The sequence below is a fragment of the Bidens hawaiensis genome, unplaced genomic scaffold (genome assembly GCF_021521415.1).
Source record: "Bidens hawaiensis isolate Kalapana, Puna unplaced genomic scaffold, B.hawaiensis_p1.1 tig00000779_1, whole genome shotgun sequence".
Taxonomy (NCBI): Eukaryota; Viridiplantae; Streptophyta; class Magnoliopsida; order Asterales; family Asteraceae; genus Bidens; species Bidens hawaiensis.
This window is the reverse complement of record NW_027491044.1, coordinates 60,389-88,203: the sequence shown is the minus strand read 5'-3', so window position 1 is coordinate 88,203 and position 27,815 is coordinate 60,389. Positions and strand designations below refer to the sequence as shown.

The window sequence follows — 27,815 nt, the reverse complement described above, 5'->3', positions numbered from 1 at the left end:
AGCTCCGATGGCGGTGGCTGCAACAACTACCAGGTCTAAGAAAGAAGGCAGTAGTCATCTTATTCTTAGGACAACTTAGTTGTGTTTATTGAGGCCTGTGGGCTACAAAACTAGGCCATAGAAAATTTTCTAATACGGACTATTACTAAAAACAATTGTTGGCTAACATATGATAGTTCTAACAATGATATATGGCTTAATACTTGGAACAAACAACTATTGAATTTTTATTGTTTTATTAAACTAATAAACTACTAATATTATTATAAGTTCTTTTTAGGTTATTTTAATATCCTTTTAGGTTATCGTCATGAAATTTAGTTATTTCATATAATATATTATGTATACATATAAAAAAATCATTTATGACATCATTCGGGCCAATGACGGGTTCAACGTTTCGGTCCGGTCCGACCAAAATTTGTACACGTCTGGGTCAATGCCTGGTCCGGATCTAAAAACATTAGTTTTGGATAAACGAAAGTCCTTTTGGCAATCTAATCATCAGGGGCCAAAAATAGATTATTTAAATACTAAAGGGTTAAACCTAGAAATCATGATAGCCATAGGCGTAGGCAGTTTTAGGGGAATGGGTTCGGCCGAACCTGTACAAATTTTTGTTTTAGTGTTATATACTAGTGTATTTTGACATTGTACCCGTAGAAATTTCAACATCGAACTAGTAAAAAAAAATTTCTGGATACGCAACACATGATAGTGTAGTAGCAGATCATTATATGTTTATAACAAAAGGAACTAACATTAGATCTATTGTGCGGTTCAAACATGAAACTATAAGGTGGAAACAAAGCAACCTTAGCAGCACGCATATTTTAACGACTGAACTTTATAAATACACAAAGTAATTTCTGAAAATTAGAAAAAAAAAGAAATTAATGGCTACACATGGCAGCCCATAAATGAACCTCACAAAAATTATTGTAGGAATACCATTTGCTATAATATATAGCATAATATATTAAGTTGTTTGGTGTTTTCTATTATGATGTTTGATTTGAGGTTTATGACAGAGATCGAGATTATGAAAGAAAGATTCTCAAAATTGTTGTTTGGAGATTTGTACACATTGCGCTTACAAACAAAACCAACAAATAGCAGTTACATGTCCACAACGCGAAGCGCGGGCACATCAACTAGTTAGAATAACTACAAATAACATCATATAGCATGATATTGTAGTAGACAATCAAATCAGAAGGTTGAAGTTAAAGCTCAACCTATTAGAAAGCTTGAACAGAAAATATAACACAGAAAAAAAACTAAAAATAAAGGATATCTACATATTAATATACTCATCTACTATTATAATAAACAAAAATGTTGGTTGAACCACAAATTCCTTAGTTAGCCTAATAGTTTGCCAAGTGGCACTCTCATATATTAACATATAATTTCTAATGAAATTTATTAATTTAAAACTAAAATTTAATTAAGATTTAAAACATTCCTTATCTAGCCTTATCATTATCCCATCCATTCTTTATATATCCTTATCGTGGATTACAACTAAGGAGATTGATTCATATTATAAAGTCATATTCATTGCATCACCCCTTTTATTGATTATGATTGCCCAAATGACTTATTTACTTTTCTCACAAACCTGAAGTATATTGACTCTTGGTTTATATTTTGTTCCAAGTTGTGTGCAATAGATCCCCTTTGTCAATTACCTATTTGGATGTTACCATGATAAAAACATGATCGAAACATTAACGAGTTGGGTAGAAACCAATTGATTAGATTATTCTAGGTTATATTGACCAAGAAAACTTATTTACAAGATCAAAAACATAAGCGGGTTGGGTAGAAGGTCAAAGTGACTAATTTCGTATGGACCGGTTGGAACCGGAACACTCCTTGTCCAATATTTCGATTAGCAATATAGGTATCACATATGAATACAAAAGCCTTATTATTTTGAAATCAAGCTGAAAAGAATTTAGCCAATCTTTCTTTCCTTTTTCTCTCTCTCTCTCTCTCTCTCTTTCGATCTATTTGACTACTTATGAATGACTACTTATGAATGTACAAATCAAACTGAATGAATGAGACAAGTGTTGGGTATTAAATCATGGTTAGTTTGGTTATTTTTTGTTATGAATTGCATGTAATAGTAGAACAAATAATTGGGCATCATATGGCCTCATCAATGGTTAAGGAAACTAGCAATTAGTTCAAATAAAAAAAATTTATATGATTTGTATATGCTTTGTTGCTATACAACATATGGTTTGTTAATGTTTCAGTAAAACTGTAGCAATTTATTTGTATATATAAAACTTGCAACTTATTTGTAATTTTAGTGATTTATGAACTTTTCATTTTTCATTGTTATATGTAATACGTAAGTTTAATCATATAACATATTTAAAAAGATTTATCAATTATACCGTTTTTATTGTCCAACCAGTGTAATACACAGGTTCCTAACCTAGTAGCACTAATGAATAATGCAACAATGAACAAATGGTACAATGTGAAGTAGCAAGAGCCGCACGGGTAGCTAACATTTGGCATGTGGCTACTCACACTAACCATCAAACATGTATCCTAGGATCGATCACACGCTTCCTAACATAAAATAATGATGACCAAAAGATACTTTAGGTTCCCGGAACAAAACAAGTGCGAATTACATACAGAAGCCTAATAAATTGATATTGTCCCCACAAATACGCCTTGAGTGCTAACGAGAATTGATGCAATCCAAGCCTACCACCACCATTTTATAACAAAACTACAACGACCAACTCACACACCCAATGACTCTACTCCTAAATCTTCATCGTATGTCCACCATGCAGTGGCGGATTCGGAAAATTTTGCCAGTCGGTGCAAAAACCGATCAACATAGAACAGGTCAAGTTAAACTAAAATAGGTAAAACCAAAATGGTTCAAGTCAAATGAAATTACATTAACTAAACTACGTATAGAAATGTAAACAATAAATTTCCCCAAACACAATAACAAAATACATATCACAGTAGATAAAAACATTTGCATAATGGTTACGACACAAAGCGCTCTTATGTATAAATAAAAAAATTAAAGTTAAATAGTGTAGAAATATAAAAAAGGAAAGATACTCTGAATACTATCATATTTTGGTCTAATTTTTATAATGGTCCGATTAACTAACAAAATATATCACTATATTAATAACTAATTGATTAAGTAGTTAGACAATTTAACAAACTAAGCTTAATTGTTATTCTGTGAAAGAAAAACTACATTTACGTTTGAAATGTTGACTCGGAAAGTTGGGTTTGGGGCACTAAAAAAACATGGATGAGGCACTTGAGATCTTTGAACCTAATATAGTAGAAGTTTATAGAAGAAAAACGAATTTGAAGGGTTGCATGCGCTCCCCTTGGCTCAATACTGAATCCGCCCTGCCACCATGAGATTCAAACCCTCATGGCCATGCAAATGCATATTTTCATCACACCTAGGTATCACCAGGCTACAAAACCTTTGGTTACCTCCATTGTTATATAGATATTATACTGTCACATCATATTCAGTAAGCATTTCAAAAGTTATGGAGTTAATACATGTTAATATATGTTGAAGAGATATATGCCTAGAAGTCTCATAGCAAGATTAGTTGTTGGGCCTAGTTTATTTGGTTTGTACTTAGTCTAAGTTGTTTTGTGTTTCACTTGTACTTGGGCTTGGGCTAACATGTAAGCCGAGAACTCCTTAGAGTTCAGAGTTCTCGGCAGGCTTTTGTGTGCGTATGGGCTTAGGTGTTTTGGGTTTCCTATATATAGTAGACGTCTTGTATAGGTAACGGTTGTTCACTCACTTATTTTTTAGTATTGTGTATTGTAAGTGCTTAAGCACCCGACGTATCTTAATATACGTGTGTTTTGAAGCAATTTTGTGTTACTTACTTGTGTTCATTCGTGTTCTTGAATCACCAAGTATCGGTATTCCGCACCTATACTTGTTATATTGATATCATAATTGTAGTGATCCAGGTTCGGGACTTACAATTGGTATCAGAGCCTTAGATCTTATTCAGGCTCGTTATTGTGATATCAACGATTCGAAAATAGCTTTTACGGTGGTCATTGTGTTTTTCCGGCGAGTGTATGATCGGAGAAGAACAAAAGGAGATATTTTGGCCAAAGATTGACTTATCTTTGGAAACAGTTTGAATCCCACTAAATTAGGGATTAAATTGTTGCCAAAATCCATTGGTCAAACTCTTTCTCGGTGTTCTTGGCTTAAAAACAGAGTTCTCGGCGAAGAAATTGAGATCTCGGTTGTTTTTGATCTCTGTCACTCTTTGTTTTCGGCCACTGGTTGTTTTCGGTCAAGTAGTTCTCGGCCTTCAACAGTACTCGGTCAAGTCTTGGTCAATCTCGTGGTTCTCGGTCAAAGATTGGTCATCTTCAGTGTTCTTGGTCAACGCTTGGTGTTCTCGGTCAACACTTGGTCAAAGTCTGAGTTCTCGGTCAACCAGTTTGATTCTGTTCTCAGCCTAGTTAGCTGTTTTAGGCCTGTTATACTTGGACTTGGACTCTTAAATTGGACTTAATTTTAATTGGACTTAAAAACATTCTCTAATCAAATTAAAATGGCCCAGTTAACTAATGGTAGCAATTCAACCAATTCGTCACTTCATCAAGAACTTGATTCCATCATGGGCATTGCTACTCGTATACCCCGTCTATTGTCCCATGAGGGGTTCAGTGAATGGAAATTTCGTTTTGAACACTACGTGAGGGGACCTCAAAGGATCACCTATCAAAGGGATGGTTCTGACGAGGTTCTTGTGAAACCAGTATCTCAGTATAATGATGATGACTTTGCTAAAGTTGAGGAAGATGAGAGAGCTCTTTCCACTCTAACTATGGCACTCTCACTTGAGATTGCCCTTCAGTTTAGAGAACTTCAATCTGCTAAAGAGTTGTGGGCTGCACTGATAGAAGTTTATGAAGGAAATGAAAATATGAAGAAAAGTGGCCAAGAACTGCTGCGACAAAAGTTCAATATGTTTAATCATGTTTTGGGAGAGACATTGGAATCCCAACTTCAAAGATTCATATCTCTTGTGACTGAAATGAGAACAGCCGGAATTTATCTGCAAACTTCAGAGATAAGTAACAAGTTGGTGAACTCCTTACCGAAAAGTTGGGACATGAATGTTGCGGTTATCAAAAAGACTAAGGATCTCAACAGGATGGGTATGACTGAAATGATAGCCACTATTAAAGCACGTGATATGGATGATAAACAGCGGGCAATAAATCATGCTAGTTCTTATAGTGCTGCTGGATACAATGTTGCTTCCAACAATGCTCTTATGTCTCAAGATAGTTTCTCACTATTCAAGCCCACTCAACAAACACCTCAGGGAAACTTCCAGATGTTCTCATCCACCCTAGGTCAATCATCATCATGCAACTCACCCAAACCAGCTCCAGTGTTCTTTACTAAGTCTGGACAGTCTTCAAATGACACTGGTAAAACCACCCACTCTCCCAGTCAGAACTTTAGCTAGATCCCCACCATACCAAAGGAGACTCAAGAGAATATAGCTCTAATGGAGGGATTCATGAATTGTTATCATGCCTTTTTGGCTGGAGATTTGGTTCAACCTATGGTTGCTGCTGAACTAGATCAAATTCATCCAGATGATGTTGAAGAAATGGACATCTCGTGGCAAATTGCCATGGCAGTTTTCCGTGCAAAGAAGTTTACTAAGAGGACGGGTAGAAATAATTGGAAAATGCCTTATAATCAAAAGGTGGGTTTTAACAAAGACACTCTCAGGTGCTACAATTGTCACGAGCCGGGTCATTTTGCTCGTGAATGTACTAACCCAGCTAAGGATGGAAATACGGAAAGGGCATTGGTTCCAGTTGGAAATGCTCGTGGTGAGGCTGGAGGTAGTTCAGGTAATGATGAAAGAAGTATGGTTGCTCAACAGTTTTCTTGGGAAGGTCAGATGGCTGCACTTAACATTAGAAATCAGACTGCAAATTTTGCCTATGTTGAAGACACTAGAGAAGACAATGCTGCTGAGGAAAAGGTCAAGGAGCTTCAGTTTGCGTATATGGCGTTTACTTCTCCAGACTCATCTGAGGTACTTTTTCAACCATGTTCTTTAAATTGTGTTGAAAAAATAGAAATGTTTAAGCTTCATAATGATAGTCTGAGTAGAGATATGGAAAGAATAAAATCGGAAAATTTCAAGCTTAAGAAAAATGAAAAAGGTTTTCTTGACAAAATTGAAGCACAAAAGAAAGATATCTCTAAGCTTAAATATGATTTTAGCATAAGAAGCTGTCACCACCTTGATGCCAAACAAGAAATTGCTGAGTTAACTGCTAAACTGGAAGCTTCTAAGTTAGAAATCTTAAATCTAACTAGTAAGTTTGAAAATGTTGAACTTGATTTTAAAAAATTCGATGGTTCCAGTAAAGTAGTTAACTCAATGATTGAAAACCAATTGTGGTGGAAAGAAAATGAAGGTGAGGGAATAGGATTCAGTCAAGTTCCCCCACCCTACAACCACAATTATGTTCCTACCCCTGTTACCAAAGAACATGAAGAAAAGATAAAGGACATGAAATATGGTAAACAAGACAAAGGTGATGGGACCAGCTTTCGCAGCGAATGATGGTCCGTCCACTTCAAATATGAACAATTCTAACGTATCTACTTCATGTGCAGAAAAAGTAATTGTGAAGGAGTGGACTGATGAGGATGATGACCCTAGTTTTGATTTTGATAATAACTTTATTTCTGATATTTCTTTAAAACTTCCTGTTTTGAATTCTGTTGTTCACTGTTTGTGTGGGCTATGTTTTAAAGAGCAAGGATTCTTGTGTGGTTTATTTGGTTGAAACTTTGAACTCTGATAATGTGGTTTCTAATAAAACTAAAAATTCAAAAACATCAAAAAAATACGTTGCACCTAAGTTTGTCAAAGAGGGATGCTCTAATGACAAACAAGGTGATAAGTTTAAAATTGAGAACAAGAGTTCTCGCAAATTTAAGCAGACTGGTCCACACAACCAGTCCAGACAAGGAGTTGCCCAAAATGACTTCTTCATAAAACGTCAAACTTGTTTTAATTGTGGCACTCCTGGTCATATTGCTAGAAATTGTCCACATCGTCCATACGTTCCTTACTATGGATTCTATCAGAGGAATATGCCATACATGCCTAATAACGCGTACATGCAAAGATTCAGGCACTATCAAGCTAGTTCCTTTGACGATGATTGGAATAGAAACAAATCTGGCAGGTTTAGTCCTCATCAGACCAAACCTAATATGTCAAATAGAAAGGTCATAAAAGGTGTTCCAAGTTCAAATTCTAATATGAACACTAAGACTAGACCAAAATAGGAGAAAAAGCGGTCTCCATCTATATCTAAAATATCGGATGTTACGACAACCATTCGTACCTACAACTCCAAATCATACAAACATAAATGGTTGCCTAAATCTCCGGCAAAAGTTTCTACAAATTCCATTTTTGACGATCATAAGGACATGTCATGGCAATCCGTGACAACAGTAGATGAATCAAGGTCACCCAGTGTAAGCATGGACCGGGTACCTAAAGCTAACTAATTATGCGCTTTGTGCAGGGACAACTATAGAGAAATATCATCAGACCTTGGTATGTTGATAGTGACTGTTCCAGGCACATGACAGGGGACATTAGACATTCAAACATTCAACGGTGGGTATGTGTCTTTTGCGGGAGGAGAGAAAGGAAAGATCACTCAAAAGGGTACTGTAAGTAACTGTGTTTTAAAGTTTGAGAATGTTAATTTTGTTCCAGAATTGAAGCACAGTCTTCTGAGCGTGTCACAAATTTGTGACAAAGACTTTTCAACTCATTTTACTAAAAAGGAGTCTTTAATTCTGAAACCTGGTATAATCATACCCTAAGACTGGATTCTTGTTCGATCAAAACGAAAAGATAATAATTATGTGATCGACATGAATAAAAATGTTCCTGACGAAATAACCTGCTTGTTTTCAAAAGTGTCAGGACATAACGCAATGCTTTGGCATCGTCGGCTTGGTCATGCTAATACTAAATATCTGAATTGTCTTGGAAAAAATAATTTAGTGCGTGGTTTACCAATCAAGGATTTTGTAACTGTTGAAAAATGTGTGGCTTGTGCTTTGGGTAAACATCATCGAAAATCTCACAAGCCATAGTTGATTAATACCATATCGTCAGTTTTTCAATTACTTCATATGGGCCTTTTCGGGCCTGTTCATGTTTTGAGTTTGTCTCGCAACTCTTATTGCCTTGTTATTACTGATGATTACTCACGTTTTACATGGGTATTTTTCTTGTCAAATAAGAGTGAAACTGCAGATCTAATCAAGAAGTTTATTGTGCTCATGGAGAATCAACTGAATCTAAAGCTAAAGGGAATCCGTTGTGACAATGGAACGGAGTTCAAGAATGCAACTTTGAATCATTTCTGTTCAGAAAAGGGGGTGCTCCGTCAGTACAGCACCCCCACGGACGCCTCAACAATATGGAGTGGCTGAAAGAAGAAACAGAACTCTTATCGAAGCTGCAAGAACAATGCTGTGTAACTCTAAACTGCCACTGTTCTTTTGGGCAGAAGCTGTTAACACGACTTGGTATGTTCAGAATCGGGTGATGATCAACAAATCCAAGATGAAGACCCCATATGAGATTGTTTACAGTCATCAACCCATTGTTGCACATTTCAGAGCTTTTGGATGTCCTTGCACTTTACTGAATCTCGAAACTACTCCAAAATTTGGGGCCGCAGCCGATGAGTGTTACTTTGTTGGGTATGCGGGAAATACAGCCTACAGGGTCTACAACAAGTCCACCAAACAGATTTTAGAGTCCTATGAGGTTCGTTGGTTAGAAGTAAATGAGACTGATGCTCGTGTCGGTCCCAATTGGCTATTTGACTACAACGAATTTTTTAAACCATTCAATGTGTTTCCAGTCATCAGCCATGAACCTCTATGTGGTCCCATTGTGGAAGCTGCTAGGGATAACTCACAGAGAGTGTCCCACATTTCTCCACTCATTGATGATGATGTCGTTTAGTTAATTGATTCATCTGCAACTGGCACTAAGCCCAAGGATACCTCAGAAACAGAATTTTTGACAAACACGTCTGAAGATACGGCTGCTGTTGAGGGGGAGAGTTCCATCCGTCAGATATTTGGGAGTACACTGTTTCCCGATACCATCCCTGATGAATATGTTCTGGTACTTCGTACTCTCATAGTACGGTGACATCTGGCTGGAAAAATCCCCTTGCTGATTTTAGTGAGAACGTGTCAAATATTCAACCTAACAATGGTGTTTCCGATCACCTAATTCCGTCAAGAATCCAAAAGAATCATCCGATTGAAAATGTCATAGGTCCCATTGAAGCGGGAGTGTCCACCAGAAGTCAGACATGACACATAAACAGTTGCATGTTTTCCTGTATTATCTCTCAAATTGAGCCTAAAAATGTTGAAATGGCTCTTCAGGAACCTAGTTGGGTTGATGCTATGCATGAAGAATTGAATCAGTTTGATAAGTTGAAGGTCTGGAGATGGTTAAACTGCCGGAAGGAAAGAAAGCTCTTGATACAAGATGGGTTTTCAGAAACAAGCAAGATAACACCAGGGTTATTTTTCGCAATAAGACACGATTGGTAGTTTGAGGTTTTCGTTAGGTCGAGGGGTTAGATTATACTGAAGTCTATGCCCCAGTGGCTAGACTTGAGGCTATTAGAATTTTTCTGGCATATCATTCATGGGGTTTACAGTGTATCAGATTGATGTTAAGACCGTGTTTCTGTACGGTGAAGTCAAGGAGGATATTTATGTTGATCAGCCACCGGGTTTTGTTGATTCTAAGAAGCCAAATCACGTCTACAAGTTAGACAAGGCATTATACGGGTTACATCAGGCTCCTCGAGCGTGGTATGCTACATTGACCACGCATCTTCTTGATCATGGCTACAAGCGTGGAACCATCGATCAAACCTTGTTCTGGAAAACTGTCGGAAAAGATTTGATTCTCGTTAAGATCTATGTTGATGACATCATCTTTGGATCCACCAGCGCTGAGTTGTGCACATAATTTGAGGGTGTAATGAAGAAGAGGTTTGAGATGAGTTCTTTGGAAGAAAGACAACGTTTCTGGGGCTACAGGTTCGCCAAAGCTCAGAAGGAATCTTACTACATCAAGGGAAGTACGTTGAGGATATACTGGCAAAGTTCGATTTTCAAGATTCAAAGAGTGCCAACACTCCCATGGCGGAAAGAAAACTGCTGTCATCTGATCCTGATGGGAGTCTCGTAGATCAAACATACTATAGATCGATGATCGGGTATCTGATGTACCTGACAGCAAGTCGTCCTGACGTCATGTTAGCAGTCTACCAGTATGCTCGGTTGCAGGCTAATCCTAAACTCTCTCATTTAATTGCCGGTACCAAGAATCCGTGATTTTCGGGACCAGGATTTTCAGGACCGGGACCGGTCGGTACCGGTACGGTTCCGATCTCATCTCTAGTATTGACTTCTGGAACTTTTTGAGAAGGGAAGTCGACAGAGGCTTCCCAAATATGAAGACTGCTGAATCTTTTCTGAAGAAGGCAAAGGGAGTACAAGATCCAAAGATCGGCAAAACAATGGTAAATGTTATGTGGCCTACCACGGACAAGGCCACTCATATTCCTTTGCGAGACGCGATTCTAGATGGCACGTTGGACAACATGAGATTTTGGATGTATGATAGTGTCACTGCTACAGTTGTCATCAAGCTGGCGAAAGGAAAGGGTCAGTACAGATTTGTTGATCCAAGAGACTTATTAAAGTTGGGAGAAAGGGACATCAAGACGCTCAGTACTTTCCAGATAATTGCTGATCCGATTTTTGAAATGGCTGCTAAAGAATTCACCGGTCTGGTAGCTTCTATTATAAGATGCAAGTTTTGGGCAGGTGCATTGAAAGATGCTGACATTGACTACCTGGAGCATGAATAAAAGACAAAGCCACAAACCAAGGGAGAGATTGTTGGGCCTAGTTTATTTGGTTTGTATTTAGTCTAAGTTGTTTTGTGTTTCACTTGTGCTTGGGCTTGGGCTAACATGTAGGCCGAGAACTCCTTAGAGTTCTCGGCGGGCTTTTGGGTGCGAATGGGCTTAGGTGTTTTGGGTTTCCTATATATAGTAGATGTCTTGTATAGGTAACTGTTGTTCACTCACTTATTGTTTAGTATTGTGTATTGTAAGTGCTTAAGCACCCGACGTATCTTAATATATGTGTGTTTTGAAGCAATCTTATGTTACCAAGTATCGGTATTCCGCACCTATACTTGTTATATTGATATCATAATTGTAGTGATCTAGATTCGAGACTTACATTAGTGTTTAAATTTACAGTCAGACACACATTAGCATCTCCAACACCATCGAACGACATCAAACATAAGTTGTATCAAATATATAATGAGAATAATTAAAAATTAAAATTAGTTTTGCACAAAACTACATATTAAACATATTTTAACCCGTCACATAAGGTATGTTTCCTAACCATTTATCAGTGTTGGGAACCTTTCACGATCCCCTCCACGACGTGTTGTCGGTAAAGGCAATAATAAGCTACAAACATAAACACCAGACTCAGTTGTTTTATACCAAGCCTTCCTAAACTCGACAGTGACCAAAACTGTGGTATTCACCATTACCTTCTTTTTGCATCCTCAACGACCTTTTTAACCTCGGTAGCCTTGTCATGGCTAATCTCTGACTCGTTGTCTGATCCCATGTCCCTGTATGCATTGCAAAGATACATTTTGTTGTATCATGTCAACACTATTATCAATACCAATCTAGAAATGCATATCCCCTGAATTGACCTGGCCCATTTAAAAAAATTACCCCTTTAACCCATCCAATTTGCTACTTCTTTTAACAAGAACGCAGTAGGCATGTTAATAGTTTGGTCTCCCCTTTGGTATTTTTAAAACGGACCAAATGAGTCAAGCTGGGCAAACAGCCAAAACTGTTTGACCGATACTATTGGTCAATCCATTTTGTGTTCAAGTGCTAATAGCCCAAAGAAATTTCAATAATAAACTAAAACCCGTTTCAAAATATTTGGACTTTCAAACGTTAAGCCATGGTCATTTATTATGATTACTAAAAACAAATTATTAAGAATTTTACTTGAAGATGCACAAGATCAAAAGTAACCCAAATGGGTCGGACGGGTAAAAGTAGACCAAATTGTATTTTTAATGCATAAAACTTTGGGAATTATTTTATTTTAGAGTAAAATACTACTGAAAAATACACTTTTTGTAATCTAATTTGACGCATAAGCTATTTACATAAACTATATAAAATACGCCTTCGAGCTCAGTTCACCTACTTTTCCACCTCTACTTAGAACATACAACTTTAGACAAAAATATGTTTGGTTGTATGAACTAGAAGTCTAAAGCAATGACCATGAAAGCATGCATAACGTTTCAACTTTCACGTTCTTAAGTTTTATTCAGAGTTATAATTAATTTTAAGACGCACATTGGGTTTATAATGTAAGGATAGTTTTAAAAGCAAACCGTTGATATGGTGGGCGATGATCAGGAACACCATCTTCACCACATTTATCTACAAACCATTTTAGAACTTTCTTGCGAGGTAGTTTTGTCACATGCACAATATTGCTTATCATGGCATTCTGCATTCGTTTACAACATAATACAGACTATCATTAAAACTTGATTTATTAAAGAAGGGTGTTGCAATAATAACATAAGCTAATGCTACGCACATTGCAGTTTACTACCACCTTCACCCTGTGTCAGTTGAAATACATGACTCAGGAAATGGTTTAGAGAAAAAAATCACTATAGGTCCATTGATGTGAAATTTTACATAATTATTTAAGTTGAATTACCTATACGAAACAGTTGAAATACATAACTCAAGAAATGGTTTAGAGAAAAATTTCACTCTAGATCCTTTGTTGTGAAATTTTACAAAGTTATTTTAGTTGAATTACCAACACAAAACAATTATGAAAATTGATTATTATTTAGTGACTTCTTTTCACAATTACCTCTTACTTCATGTTAAACTTGAAAAAGATAATCACTGAATAATAACCAATTTTCATATATGGTCCACACAAATCATTTAATTTAAAAAAATTAAATATTAAAAAAACACAATGGAACAATATTGAAACTTGAATGGTTTCTATAGTTAGAAAAAAAAACCTATATAGAGCTCGAGGGGAGGTTTGGAGGTGCACCTCTGGTACATCGAAAGGTTTTGTGCATCAGGAATTCAGGATACTGTACATATAGTTTTTTAGATTGCATATATAAGTTATTTATATATTAAAGCTTGTTTATAGTTAAATTTTGGGTAGTGTAATGTCAAAAATCTATGAGAAATATAAAAACTTAATATATATATATATAAATAGAAAATAGTTCAAATAATAATAGGAGTTTCCTAAAAATGGTAAGAACCAAAAAGATTTTGACATTTGACATTACAAAACATTACAAATCATGATAAAAGAAAAATTCTAGAAAACTATATAAGTTATAATAATGAAAGAGTAATTCTTGGAAACTATTGGTTATTGGACATTTTAAATCTCAACAATTGATTAACATGATCCAATGGATATGATTTATTTTTAGAAAATGGTTCAAATAAAAAACAATTGTTTTGTGAGAAGTGTGAGAAGACTTTTAAATAAAGTACACCACCGAAATATGACACTATAAAATGTAAATAAGAAACTATACAACTTTTATAAAGTACCAATCTCACCCGCTAATATAGAGCTTGTTTATAGTTAAATTTTGGGTAGGTAATGTCAAAAATCTATGAGAAATATAAAAACTTAATATAAATATATAGGGTAAGGATCCTTAGAGAACCATTTAAAATTAAGAACTTTGAGAACCATTTTAGACCACTAAAAACACCTTTAAAAAAATATTTAAAAAAATCATAAAACAAAAAATAATAAAAATTTAAAAAAAGTAAAAAAATCAAAATTCTTATATTTCATTCCAGTTTCATTAAAAAAATTAAAAAAAAAACGTCGTATTATACACATATGTATAATTTTATATAATCTTTAGTTACGTAATATACACATATGTACAATATCATTTATCTTAGATTATACACATATGTATAAAAAACATGTAAATGTACATATATGTAAATATTATACATATGTGTATATAATTTAGCTAAACCGAGTTTTTATTTTTTTTAAGAAACCGGGATGATAAAATAATAATTTTGGTTTTTTTACTTTTTTTATTTTTGTGTTTTTTTTTATTTTATGATTTTTTTTTATTTTTGAGTTTTTTGTGGTCCAAAATGGTTCTCATAATTCTCAATTTCAAAAAGGTTCTCTCATGATCCTGATCATATATATATATATATATATATATATATATATAGAAAATAGTTCAAATAAGAATAGGAGTTTCCTAGGGATGGTAAGAACCAACATATTTTTGACATTTGGCATTACAAATTATGATAAAAGAAAAATTCTAGAAAACTATGTAGGTTATAATGATGAAAGCAATTCTTGTAAACTATGCCAGTTATTGGAAATTTTAAATCTCAATAATTGATTAACATGATCCAATGGATATGATTATTTTTAAAAAATGGTTCAAATAAAAAACAATTGTTTTGTGAGAAGTGTGAGAAGACTTTTAAATAAAGTACACCACCGAAATATGACACTATAACATGTAAATAGGAAACTATACAACTTTTAGAAAGTACAAATTTTAACCACTAGATCTTAGATCCAAGGGTGTACATCTATTCGTATGCTTCTTACAAAACTATTGTTTTTTACATTAACCCTACTCTCTCTCTCTCTCTCTCTCTATATATATATATATTCAAAAGAAACCCACAAAAAAGTGGGGGAATTGAGTAACCATGTCTTTCACATGTAAAAAAAAATTCATTTTTGCATGAAAAAACACGTTTTTACATAATCTTTTTTTGAGCTTTTACATATAAACACATGTACCGTTTTCATTATTTGTTAAAATTAATTAAAAAAAGTAAATAAATATTCTTTTTTACAAAATAATATTTTTTATTGGAATGTCTTCTACATGTATTTATAAGCAAAAACTGCAAAGAAGTTTATGCAAAAACTATTTTTTTACAATTGAAATCGAGTTTTATATTATCTTTTCACATGCTAGTTCCCCACTTTTTTGGAGTTCCCCAATGAGCTCACTATATATATATATATATCTATAATACATATAAACGAAACCATAAAAACCTACGTGTCGCAATGTGGTCGCTCCCCCTTTTTTTGGAGTCACTAGATTTGCTTGATATTTAAATGAAGGTTTCTCATGCATTTGACTCGAATTCACGGGTATGAGTCTTACCAAACGCAGATATTCTTTAAACGGGTTATAACATCTCATTAAATTAAAAATTATGCTCACCATGTTATTGATGTGAAAATCCAATAAAATAGGATATACTGCATTATTATATGGTATATTTTTTTTTTAAAAAAAAGATATTATTTATAATTAAGAAGCAATTTTATAGTCAAAAAATAAGCGGGTTTTAGATCTCACCAAAACAAGATAACTTTTAAACCGGATTATTACATCTTAGTTATTTGTGAAACCTTTTTATCATCAAACTTTAAGCAATAAATAAATGGAGGCTTCTCATGCAATAAACCTTTTTAACATCTTAGTTATAAATTTCCTTACAATAAATAAAATTAAACTCCATAAAAGTTTATAAATATTAAAAACGAATAATGTAAAACAGCCCCCGTAATACGGCGGATAAAAACTAGTGTGTGTGTGTGTGTGTATATATATATGTTATCTATTTTTGTGACAAAATATTAGGCACTTGGATCTAGAATCTAGTGGTTGAGATTAGTAGTTTCTAAAAACTGTATAGTTTCCTATTTACATGGTATATGGTCTTATTAAGGTGGTGTGCTTTATTTTAAAGCCTTCTCACACTTCTCACAAAACAATTGTTTTTTGTTTGGATCATTTTCTATATATATATATATATATATATATATATATATAAAGGATCCAATACAATAATCCCTGATCATACAATAGGTACGCGAGTTTCTACACCATCGATTTTCAAAAATCACGCACTGCTCTGATCCTCTGCTCCATCAACTCTGATCCACTGATCCATCGATTCCGTACACCTTCACCGTCACCGTCCAATGATTGCATCCACCTTCGCGACCGTCGACGGTACCATCGTGAACACCATCTTCCTCGTCACGCCTTTTTCACAAGTCAGTTGATAAAATTGACCAATTGAAATTGAAATTGTTGAACTAATTGATCAATTAAACTTTGAAATTGGTCCAATTAATCATCATTTTGAAGTTTCAATTAATCTGTAACATCCCGAAATTTCCAAAATGATATTAATTATATTACTTAATAATAGAGGGAAAGTTTACTCGGGTTATCAGGAGATAAATAACAGAATAGGAGTTGGTATGAATCGGGCTAGTGTTGGGTAATGGATGCGGGTTGTGGACTTGGATTATTTGAGATGGGTTAAATGAGAATGGGATTTAAGGGATATAAATATCCCCTAAACCCAAAATATCTTCATTCTCACCCTACACCCTAAAACTCCTAACACACATACACACACATTCTAACCGATCAAGATTCGGAGCCGAGACCCGAGATTTTGTTGATAGATCTGAGTTGGTAAGGTAAGAACAAATCCAACAAAGCTAATATTACTGTAAATGGTTAGGATTGGATGGGTTAACCGGACCCGAAACTCAAACTGCCCAAATCGGACCCCTAAAACGTCGATTTTAGGCCGATTTGATGGTTGGGATTTGTAGGCGCCGATCATACGATTCCGTGGGTACCAAAATCGAGTTATTTGGCTAAGAAACGAAGGAGTTATGGGCAAACAGATCTGCAGCGCGATAACTTCGCCTGCAAGATTAAGTTCGCCTGATGAACTTCGCCTTCAAGCGTAACTTCGCCTAAGGATAACTTCGCCTACGGCCAAGTTCGCCTAAGGATAACTTCGCCTGAAGCCAAGTTCGCCTAAGGTTTAACTTCGCCTGAAGCCAAGTTCGCCTAAGGATAACTTCGCCTGAAGCCAAGTTCGTCTAAGGTTTAACTTCGCCTGAAGCCAAGTTCGCCTAAGGTTTAACTTCGCCTGAAGCCAAGTTCGCCTAAGGTTTAACTTCGCCTGAAGCTAAGTTCGCCCGAGGGTTAACTTCGCCTAAAGCCAAGTTTGATTAGAAAATAAATTATAAAGCGATAAGTTAAAGTAAGCTAATACTAGGCCACCAGATTAGATCAGACGAGTATTGATACGTATAACTTGTACAGTCAGCCGAGCTCAGATAGAGAAGGGATTTACAGCTACCAGAAAAAGAAGCAGAATCCAGGTGAGTTTCTAGCCCCATTCCTTGTTATGTTTTCGGGGCTGTGTGCATACTTGATGTGTTGTTAATACATTTATCCTAAGTGATAAGTGTATGCCATATGTGATATATGTGATATGTATGAATGATTGCTTGATGGTACGTGAACGATCTTCGGATATTGCACGTACTGTCAGGTTGTAACGTTATAAATATGGTAAGTATGATATGTATGTTTATGTGTATGAACGTAATAAAGTTAATAAAAGAAGGAAATGACGGTTGTATGGTTGTATGGTTACGAAAAGGGTACCGAGCCCTAATAATACTCGAGGTATGATGTATGGTTGTATGGTAACGAAGAGGGAATCGAACCCTACTAATATTCGAAAACCAAGGGACCAGACCCTTATAATATCTGTGATGTTAGGGACCAGACCCTTATAATATCTGTGATGTTAGGGACCAGACCCTTACAATATCTGTGAGGATAGGGACCAGACCCTCATAATATCTGTGATGTTAGGGACCAGACCCTTATAATATCTGTGATGATAGGGACCAAACCCTTATAATATCTGTGAGGTTATAGGGCGAAAGGCTCTTTAAAACGAATGATTATGAATGTAAAGAAAGTATGTAAGTAAGAAAGAAAGTAAGTAAGTAAGAATGAAGGTATGAGTACTTATGTGTGTATGGAAGAAAGTTATGAGGTTAAGTACGTATGTATGTAATAAGGTATTGTATGGTATTGTATGATTAACTAGAACTCACTCAGCGTAGCTGACTTTTAGTATGCACGCAGGTGAGTAGGATGAGACAGTTGGCTTGAGTGGAGGACACATGGCAGAAGACTAAAGCCTGGCATCTGAAGATCTGATATGTTTTATAAGTTATGTTTTGATTTTGAAAGACAAGAGGAATGTTTTAAGACATGATTATGAATTGATATGTAATGTTTTATGAAAGTTTTATATTCCGTGTAAAGTTTTTAATAAACTCTGATATTTAGAACTGTGTTTATGAGTAAATCCGACGCTAAAGTAGGGTTACCGGTGACGGGGCCTTACAAGTTGGTATCAGAGCAAAGTTCGAGAGATTTAAGCATCCTACACGCTTAGACTTGAACAGAGAATGGGATTTAAGTAAGAAAAGAAAGAAGATGCCAGTTCAAGAATGCCATGTGTCGCTCAAGCAAGATTAGTAAAGGTAAAGTGTATGATTAAATGATATATGTTAAGGAGAAAGGAAAGATATGTGAACGACAGGGATATGAATAATTGATTGTTTGATTTGACTAATTGCTTAAGTAGAACTAGCACAAAGAGACTCATTAAGGGAAGTGAATAGGACACGGAAAGCAACGTGATCAGCTAGTTACAGCTGGCCACTGTTATTACCTGTTAGCCTTGCTATCCTTGTACTATATAGTTCCTTGAGTGAGGATGTTTGTGTTTTCCCTTTTAGAATACTAATGGCTGGAGCAAAAAGGTTTGTTGGTAAGGGAGGTCACACTGGACGTCCTCTTGGAATACGCGTTGTCCGAGAACCTTCTGAAGAACTAGTTACTACCACGAAAAAGGATAAAAGTGAAACTTTGCAAGGACCAAGCAGCAATGAAGGGTATCAGCTGGATCCTGTTACTCAATTTGCCATTTCTTACGCTGTAGCTGCTGCAGAGAAGAAATTTCGTACTGACAAGTCTGCCGAAAACCATGCAAGGGCCACTGAGGAGGCAGGAGGAAACGGGAAGAAGGGTGATGATGATAAGGGAGGAGCGAAAGGAACCAAAGGATCTGTAGATGTCGTGGAGTATGCGGGGAAGAAGATACCAAAGGTCGCGGGAAGGGAAACATGCAAAGTGTGCGGGAAGATGCACCTAGGAGAATGCAAGGCTGGTCCAAATCAGTGCTACCGATGTGGGAAGAAGGGACACATAACTCGTGATTGCACCGAGGACCAGAAGTGTTATAAGTGTGGTAAGTCGGGTCACTTAGCTAGGGATTGTGGGGGAGCAAGAACGGTGGGAGAAAAGAAGAAAAAGAACCCAACCCCAGAACCAGAGGGAGCCAATGAGGTGGACCCACGCAAAAAGAAGGCAAGGCAAGAGGGGTTCACTGCTTGTGAAAAAATGTGGGAAGAGACACCCCGGAGAGTGCAGAAAGGGATTAGGTGTTTGCTACAGGTGTGGAAGAGCAGGACATTCCTCTTGGGAATGTGATGATTACCATATGTGTCACAACTGTGGAGGACGTGGGCACCTAGCAAGGGATTGCAAGAAGCCAAAGGGAGGACATGAAGGAGAAAAGAGTGCTTGAGGTTTAACAGATTCCTCCGTATGCTTAGAGAAGACATTCAAGAGGGCTAGATGCTAGCCATAAGTATTAAATCTATGTGTAACTTATTGATGACTCGATGCGTGTTGTTTTATGTTGAAATTTAGACTGGTGTTTATTAATTATGGTACAAATTGTCTGAATGCATGTTAGTCATGATAAATTGACGTGTTGTGATAGAGTGTCGACTTAGGCTTTAGCATTAATATGATATAAGACAAAGCCTCTTAAAGATCGAAACGAGACTTGGTACATCGAGGGCCTCATGGACAAGCTACCTTAAATAGCTAAAACACATGACCACCATTCGATGACTGCAAAACCGGAAGTAAGAAGGGTAACATAGAAAACGAAGGCGATTCAATAAAGCGTGTAAATATAAGGAGTTTTCCTTTTATAGGGAATAAGTTAGCCGAAACCTCTTTAAGGAGGGAAGACTTGTAACATCCCGAAATTTCCAAAATGATATTTGTGACACCCGGTAATTTCCCAATCCCATAAACCAAGTAATCAAATTAATTATTAGGCAAATATGTTATATGCGCCCTGCGCGAGCGCGCCATGTTAGAATCAGCGCGTGCATATGTTATATGCGCCATGCGCGGATGTTTTGGCTTTATGTTTTCATAACTTTAACTTTTTGTCATGGGTGGACGCCCCGCCTGATGCTAAGGCGGGTGCATCCCAAATCATTTATGCGCGTGCGGAAAGGGGGCTAACCTCCCCGCATGGCGGGAACATTGAGAGCCAGTTTGTCTGAAGCTCCAGGATGGAATTGACTTCAACATAACTGATCACTATGTTGAAATACCAAGACCTCATGGAGAATCTACAAATGAAACTCAACGTCCCTGACTGCGAGAAGGTTACGCACCTACCCGCAGCAAAGAAACAGCTTACACGCAGAAAGCTATACGCGCAAGGCTACACGCACAAAACACTTAGTCTATTTCTCAAGTGTAAGGGGATTTCCCCTGCCCCGAAGGGACCAGTAGCGTGTTTCAGATATTTTTACCTTTTGACTGCACACTGACAACAGTACCAGGAAAAGTAAACTATAACACGAAATGTCAGCTGTCAGCCGTACCTACTCCCACCAACCACTGTCCTGCATGTCCTGTCAAAATCAATCAGAATCTTTTTAACCACTCCTTAGGACTATCACCCCCATCCCTAAATAAATAATAATAAATCCCATACTTTGTCATCATTACACCTAGATATGATAAGATTTTAATCCCCTAAATCAAGGGATTGTGTTCCCTTGAATTTGCCTATATATGTATCAATCCTTGTAATAAAAACATCACACAAAAACACTCCAAACTCTCTTAAAATCTGTAATTCTCTCCCAAGCATCCGTTTCCATCTCCGTTTCCTTCGCTAGGTAAGCCGAAACTTTACTTTTCTGACCAACCTTTATATTCTTCGAATTCTTGATCTTAATATACATATTTCTTGTGATTTAATCATATTTTAGACTCCCAATTTCGAGGCTAACACCAAGAAACCCGAAACCCCGATTAATCTCTTAACAAGAATCACAGGTGAGTCTCACAGCCCCTATTTTTACTATTTTCACTGTTTTTAAACTGTTTTCGGGGCGAGGGACACGTACTTAAATTATGCTTTATCATGGTACTCTTATAAGTAATGAAAACGATTATGTGTTAAATTATGTTTCTACATGGAATATTTTCGAGCAATGCAAACGGTTATCTATGGTTTTCGATGTGAGTGCGATACGAGTAAGTGATCACTTTACCATTGGAACTCTAAGGGTAGGGACTACTGTGTTTGATCAACCCACTCGTAGGGGTCGCACCCCTTGCAAAGACGGGTGCCTAGTATGTCACGGGGTAGTACTATGGGATTGAGCTCGCTCGTAGAGGTCGCACCTCTTACAAAGACGAGCGCCTTGTTTTCCGGCACAACATCCGTGCGAGACCCGCGGGACGGTATATCTAAATTATTATAGTGGCAGCGCCACGGTTTTCAAGAATGTCTCTGCGAGACCCGCGGGACGGTATATCTAAATTATTATAGTGGCAGCGCCACGGTTTTCAAGAATGTCTCTGCGAGACCCGCGGGACGGTATATCTAAATTATTATAGTGGCAGCGCCACGGTTTTCAGGAATATCTGCGCGTGACCCGCGGGACGGCTTTATCAAGAATATGTTATCAAAACTATGTTTCAATACGGTTTTGTCTAGCATATGTTTAAACAATGTTATAAGAAATATGTTTCAATATGGCTTTATCAAGATTATGATGCAATACGATCTATCAAGTCACCAAAACTTGTGAACTCACTCAGTTTATACTGATTCAAATGTTTTTACGTGTCTTTCAGGTGATAGGTAAGTAGCGCAAGGAGTCACACATAGAGCACTTCACGCAGAACATCCATAAAATTAGCTTTTTGGAAGATTTTAGTTCTATCCCTTCCACACGCGCAGTTGTTCCCGTCGTGTGAAGGGATATGGCGCGGAAATCTTCAATGATTTTCATACTTGGATGTTTTTATGTAATTCTAAATGTAATGTATTTTGTACTAGACATTTCATGCGCAACGGAAATTTTATTTTTCTAAAATGTTTGCAATGACCCGTGCTTGACTATCAATTCCCACTCGCGCGCGCCCGGCTGTTTCCGCCGTTTAGGGCCGGGTGTGACAATATTAATTATATTACTTAATAATAGAGGGAAAGTTTACTCGGGTTATCAGGAGATAAATAACAGAATAGGAGTTTGTATGAATCGGGCTAGTGTTGGGTAATGGATGCGGGTTGTGGACTTGGATTATTTGAGATGGGTTAAATGAGAATAGGATTTAAGGGATATAAATATCCCCTAAACCCAAAATATCTTCATTCTCACCCTACACCCTAAAACTCCTAACACACATACACACACATTCTAACCGATCAAGATTCGGAGCCGAGACCCGAGATTTTGTTGATAGATCTGAGTTGGTAAGGTAAGAACAAATCCAACAAAGCTAATATTACTGTAAATGGTTAGGATTGGATGGGTTAACCGGACCCGAAACCCAAACTGCCCAAATCGGACCCCTAAAACGTCGATTTTAGGCCGATTTGATGGTTGGGATTTGTAGGCGCCGATCATACGATTCCGTGGGTACCAAAATCGAGTTATTTGGCTAAGAAACGAAGGAGTTATGGGCAAACAGATCTGCAGCGCGATAACTTCGCCTGCAAGATTAAGTTCGCCTGATGAACTTCGCCTTCAAGCGTAACTTCGCCTAAGGATAACTTCGCCTACGGCCAAGTTCGCCTAAGGATAACTTCGCCTGAAGCCAAGTTCGCCTAAGGTTTAACTTCGCCTGAAGCCAAGTTCGCCTAAGGATAACTTCGCCTGAAGCCAAGTTCGTCTAAGGTTTAACTTCGCCTGAAGCCAAGTTCGCCTAAGGTTTAACTTCGCCTGAAGCCAAGTTCGCCTAAGGTTTAACTTCGCCTGAAGCTAAGTTCGCCCGAGGGTTAACTTCGCCTAAAGCCAAGTTTGATTAGAAAATAAATTATAAAGCGATAAGTTAAAGTAAGCTAATACTAGGCCACCAGATTAGATCAGACGAGTATTGATACGTGTAACTTGTACAGTCAGCCGAGCTCAGATAGAGAAGGGATTTACAGCTACCAGAAAAAGAAGCAGAATCCAGGTGAGTTTCTAGCCCCATTCCTTGTTATGTTTTCGGGGCTGTGTGCATACTTGATGTGTTGTTAATACATTTATCCTAAGTGATAAGTGTATGCCATATGTGATATATGTGATATGTATGAATGATTGCTTGATGGTACGTGAACGATCTTCGGATATTGCACGTACTGTCAGGTTGTAACGTTATAATATGGTAAGTATGATATGTATGTTTATGTGTATGAACGTAATAAAGTTAATAAAAGAAGGAAATGACGGTTGTATGGTTGTATGGTTTCGAAAAGGGTACCGAGCCCTAATAATACTCGAGGTATGATGTATGGTTGTATGGTAACGAAGAGGGAATCGAACCCTACTAATATTCGAAAACCAAGGGACCAGACCCTTATAATATCTGTGATGTTAGGGACCAGACCCTTATAATATCTGTGATGTTAGGGACCAGACCCTTATAATATCTGTGATGTTAGGGACCAGACCCTTACAATATCTGTGAGGATAGGGACCAGACCCTCATAATATCTGTGATGTTAGGGACCAGACCCTTATAATATCTGTGATGATAGGGACCAGACCCTTATAATATCTGTGAGGTTATAGGGCGAAAGGCTCTTTAAAACGAATGATTATGAATGTAAAGAAAGTATGTAAGTAAGAAAGAAAGTAAGTAAGTAAGAATGAAGGTATGAGTACTTATGTGTGTATGGAAGAAAGTTATGAGGTTAAGTACGTATGTATGTAATAAGGTATTGTATGATTAACTAGAACTCACTCAGCGTAGCTGACTTTTAGTATGCACGCAGGTGAGTAGGATGAGACAGTTGGCTTGAGTGGAGGACACATGGCAGAAGACTAAAGCCTGGCATCTGAAGATCTGATATGTTTTATAAGTTATGTTTTGATTTTGAAAGACAAGAGGAATGTTTTAAGACATGATTATGAATTGATATGTAATGTTTTATGAAAGTTTTATATTCCGCGTAAAGTTTTTAATAAACTCTGATATTTAGAACTGTGTTTATGAGTAAATCCGACGCTAAAGTAGGGTTACCGGTGACGGGGCCTTACATAATCAATTTTGAGTTTTGAGTAAACCCAGTCGCAGACGTTCCATATTTTGTTCATATGATCGAATCAATGATAAAATTAATGGTCGATTGACTTTTTTTTGATGATTGAAATTATATGAAGTGATTTCAGTGTTCAATTTCATGTTTACAGCTTAATTTTTTTTTGTTAGTTTTAGAAGTTTTAAACACCCAAAACTTCTAAACTTTTTTGAACACCCATAACTTCTTAGAACTTTTAAACTTAAACTTTATCAGAAATTCTAAACTTTTTTGAACACCCAAAACTTCTTAGAATGTATTAGAACGTTTAAAGATGTTTATTTTTTTAACACCCAGAACATCTGTGAACGTACTAGAACGTTTAAAGATGTTCTTTTTGGCCAGAATGTTTAAAGGTCTTCAGTTTTGTGTTCAGAACGTTTAAACATAAAATTTTGAACCCTAATCAGAGCTCGATTGAGGGCATTATTTCTGCAATTCCATAATCGATTGATGTTTTTGTTAGAACTTCTAAACCTTTTTGTTAGAACTTCTAAAGTTTTGGTACAGAACTTTTAAACTTGAACTTTTAAAGGTGTTCGTTTTTTGTCAGAACGTTTAAATGTACAGTGTCTTCAGTTTTGTTTAACATCCAAATTAAGTTGCAACTGTAAAATTGAAGGCTCAAATATGTATGATTAGGCGAAACATTGAAGAACAAACAACAACCGTTTGTTTAATTGTAAAAAAAATTGGCCGATTGTGTTTGAAGTTTATTCGCAGGTAACGAACATTTTTTAGGTTTAGATAACTCAATTTAGTTTGATGTCAATCTGTAGATTAGTTTGATATGGAGCGACGATGGAATTATATTGATATGGATGGACGTCTGATGAATCAATTGATGAATTAGATTGTAGAATTAGATTTAGGTTATTTACGATTATGCCACCGTGTTAAATCGACGTTTATAAAACTCGCGTACCTAATGTACGATAACTGATTATTGTACAATAACCCACCCCTATATATATATAGAGTAGGGGTGAGCAAATTAACCGCAATAACGGTTAACCGAACCATAACCGAACCTATTTTAACCGATAACCGACATATCCAGTGGGTTAGTTTAATGAGTTTTTGAAAACCGCCAAATTTGGGTCGGTTTTGGTTAAAGATCATTTCAAACCGGCCATAACCGAACAGCCCTATTTATACGACTGTTAATCGAGAAACAGGGATTTAGAAATTGGAATTAGTGCAAATGGGATTAACTCTTTAGTTATATAGATCTTAACCTATATTTTTATATCTATTGTCGTTCAAAAAATAAACTAAAATAAAATAGCTAACTCTATACCTTTTTTAGATTTAGGCCAATATTATTAATAATATTGGTTGTTAGTGTTCACCGAATTAATTCCAAATCTTCCAAAATCTTTGTCTCAAATTTCCGTTCGAGGTACCTTTCAGTTGTTCAATATATTTAGGTACATATATCCCATAACTGAAGTTAAAAGAAAAAAAATAGACATATACTAATTCCCAATTCAGTTCAACGATTATTCAGTTGTCACAATCGTACGTTTGAGGCAGTTACCTTTTCACAATAGGCGACCCATTTAGTTGAACGAAACGGTTGAAGACGATATGTTCACTTGATATCACCATAGATTTCATTGTTGTTCATCGTTCTTTTATTCTTGTTCATTATGGATTATATATTTTATTTGATTGTGTATTTTTTTCATATTAGGTACCAATTGTAGGTCTAATTATATTTTTCTCGATCACGGTTAATCGACCCATAACCAACCCGCAACAATCATCAAAACCGATAAACCGAAACCGCCATAACGGATCGGTTATGATTATTACTTTCTATTAACCGACATATCGGTTATGGTTATGGGTTTGGCCAAAAACCGCCCCAAACCGACCCATGCACACCCCTAATATAGGGTATATATATATAGAGAGAGAGAGAGTTTTGTATAGACACCAACCCTATATACATATATATATATATATATATATATATATATATAACTAGTTTTTATCCCCTGTATTACGGGGGTTGTGTTTCTTTTTCATATATATATTAATATTTAGTATATCCCTATTTTATAGGATTTGCATATCAAATACCTGGTGAGATTTATTTTTAAAATAGTGAGATGTTATAACCCGTTTAAGGTTATCTGGGTATGGTGAGACCCATTTCGTGAATCCAGGTAAAATGCATGAGAAATCTTCATTTACAAATAAAACAATATGGTGGCTTGAGTAAATGTAAGAAACAACCATAGAGCTTTAAATGTTTTGTTTATTTACGGGGGTTGTTTTATATTATTTGTTTCTAATATTTATTTATTTTTATCTTTTTTTGTATGAAAGTTAATAATATATATATGATTTAATGATAAATTGTTTCACAAATAAATGAGATGTTATAACCCGGTTTAAAAGCTATATGAGTTTGATGAGACCCAACACCCGTTTATTTTTTTACTATAAAATTGGTTTTTAAATTATAAATAACATATATCTTTTTTAAATAAACCAGCTATCAATTTTTTGTATATTCCTACTTTTTAGAATTTTTGTATCAAATATTTGGTGAGATTAGTTTTTAATTTAATGAGATTTATAACCCGTTTAAGAAATATCTGGGTTTGATAAGACCCATACTCGTGAATTCGGGTCAAATGCATGAGAAGGCTCTATTTAAAAATCAAGCAAATCTGGTGACTCCAAAAAAGGGGGAGCGACCACATCGTGACGCGTAGGATTTTTATGATTTGCTTGATTTTTAAATTGAGTCTTCTCATTCATTTGACCCGAATTCACGGATATGGGTCTTATCAAACCCAGATATTTCTTAAACGAGTTATAACATCTCATTAAATTAAAACTAATCTTACCAAATATTTGATATAAAAATCCTAAAAAGTAGGGATATACTAAAAATTAATATATGATTTATTTAAAAAAGATATACATTATTTATAGTTAAAAAATCAATTTAATAGTAAAAAAAATAAACGGGTCTTGGGTCCCATCAAACTCATATAGCTTTTAAACCGGGTTATAACATCTCATTTATTTGTGAAACAATTTAATATCAAACCATAAGTATATTATTAACTTTCATACAATAAAAAAAATAAAAATTCAAAAAATAGATAAATACTAAACACAAATAAAATATAAAACGACCCGTATTACGGGGGATAAAAACTAGTATATACATATACAGGGTTGGT

At 36.0% G+C, this 27,815-nt stretch overlaps 1 protein-coding gene across 1 annotated transcript in view; it reads right to left on the bottom strand.

Annotated features, from left to right (window-relative positions):
- Nucleotides 1-11,472: 11,472 nt before the first annotated feature.
- The window catches only part of LOC143535125 (protein OVEREXPRESSOR OF CATIONIC PEROXIDASE 3-like), a 35,209-nt gene continuing 18,866 nt past the window's right edge, over nt 11,473-27,815 (bottom strand). Inside the window, exons 4-5 of the mRNA XM_077029469.1 lie at nt 12,630-12,748; nt 11,473-11,834 (exon numbers count right to left, since the gene is read on the bottom strand). Coding sequence (XP_076885584.1) covers nt 11,747-11,834; nt 12,630-12,748 — 207 coding nt within the window. The 3' untranslated portion in view covers nt 11,473-11,746. The remainder of the gene's footprint in view (nt 11,835-12,629; nt 12,749-27,815) is intronic.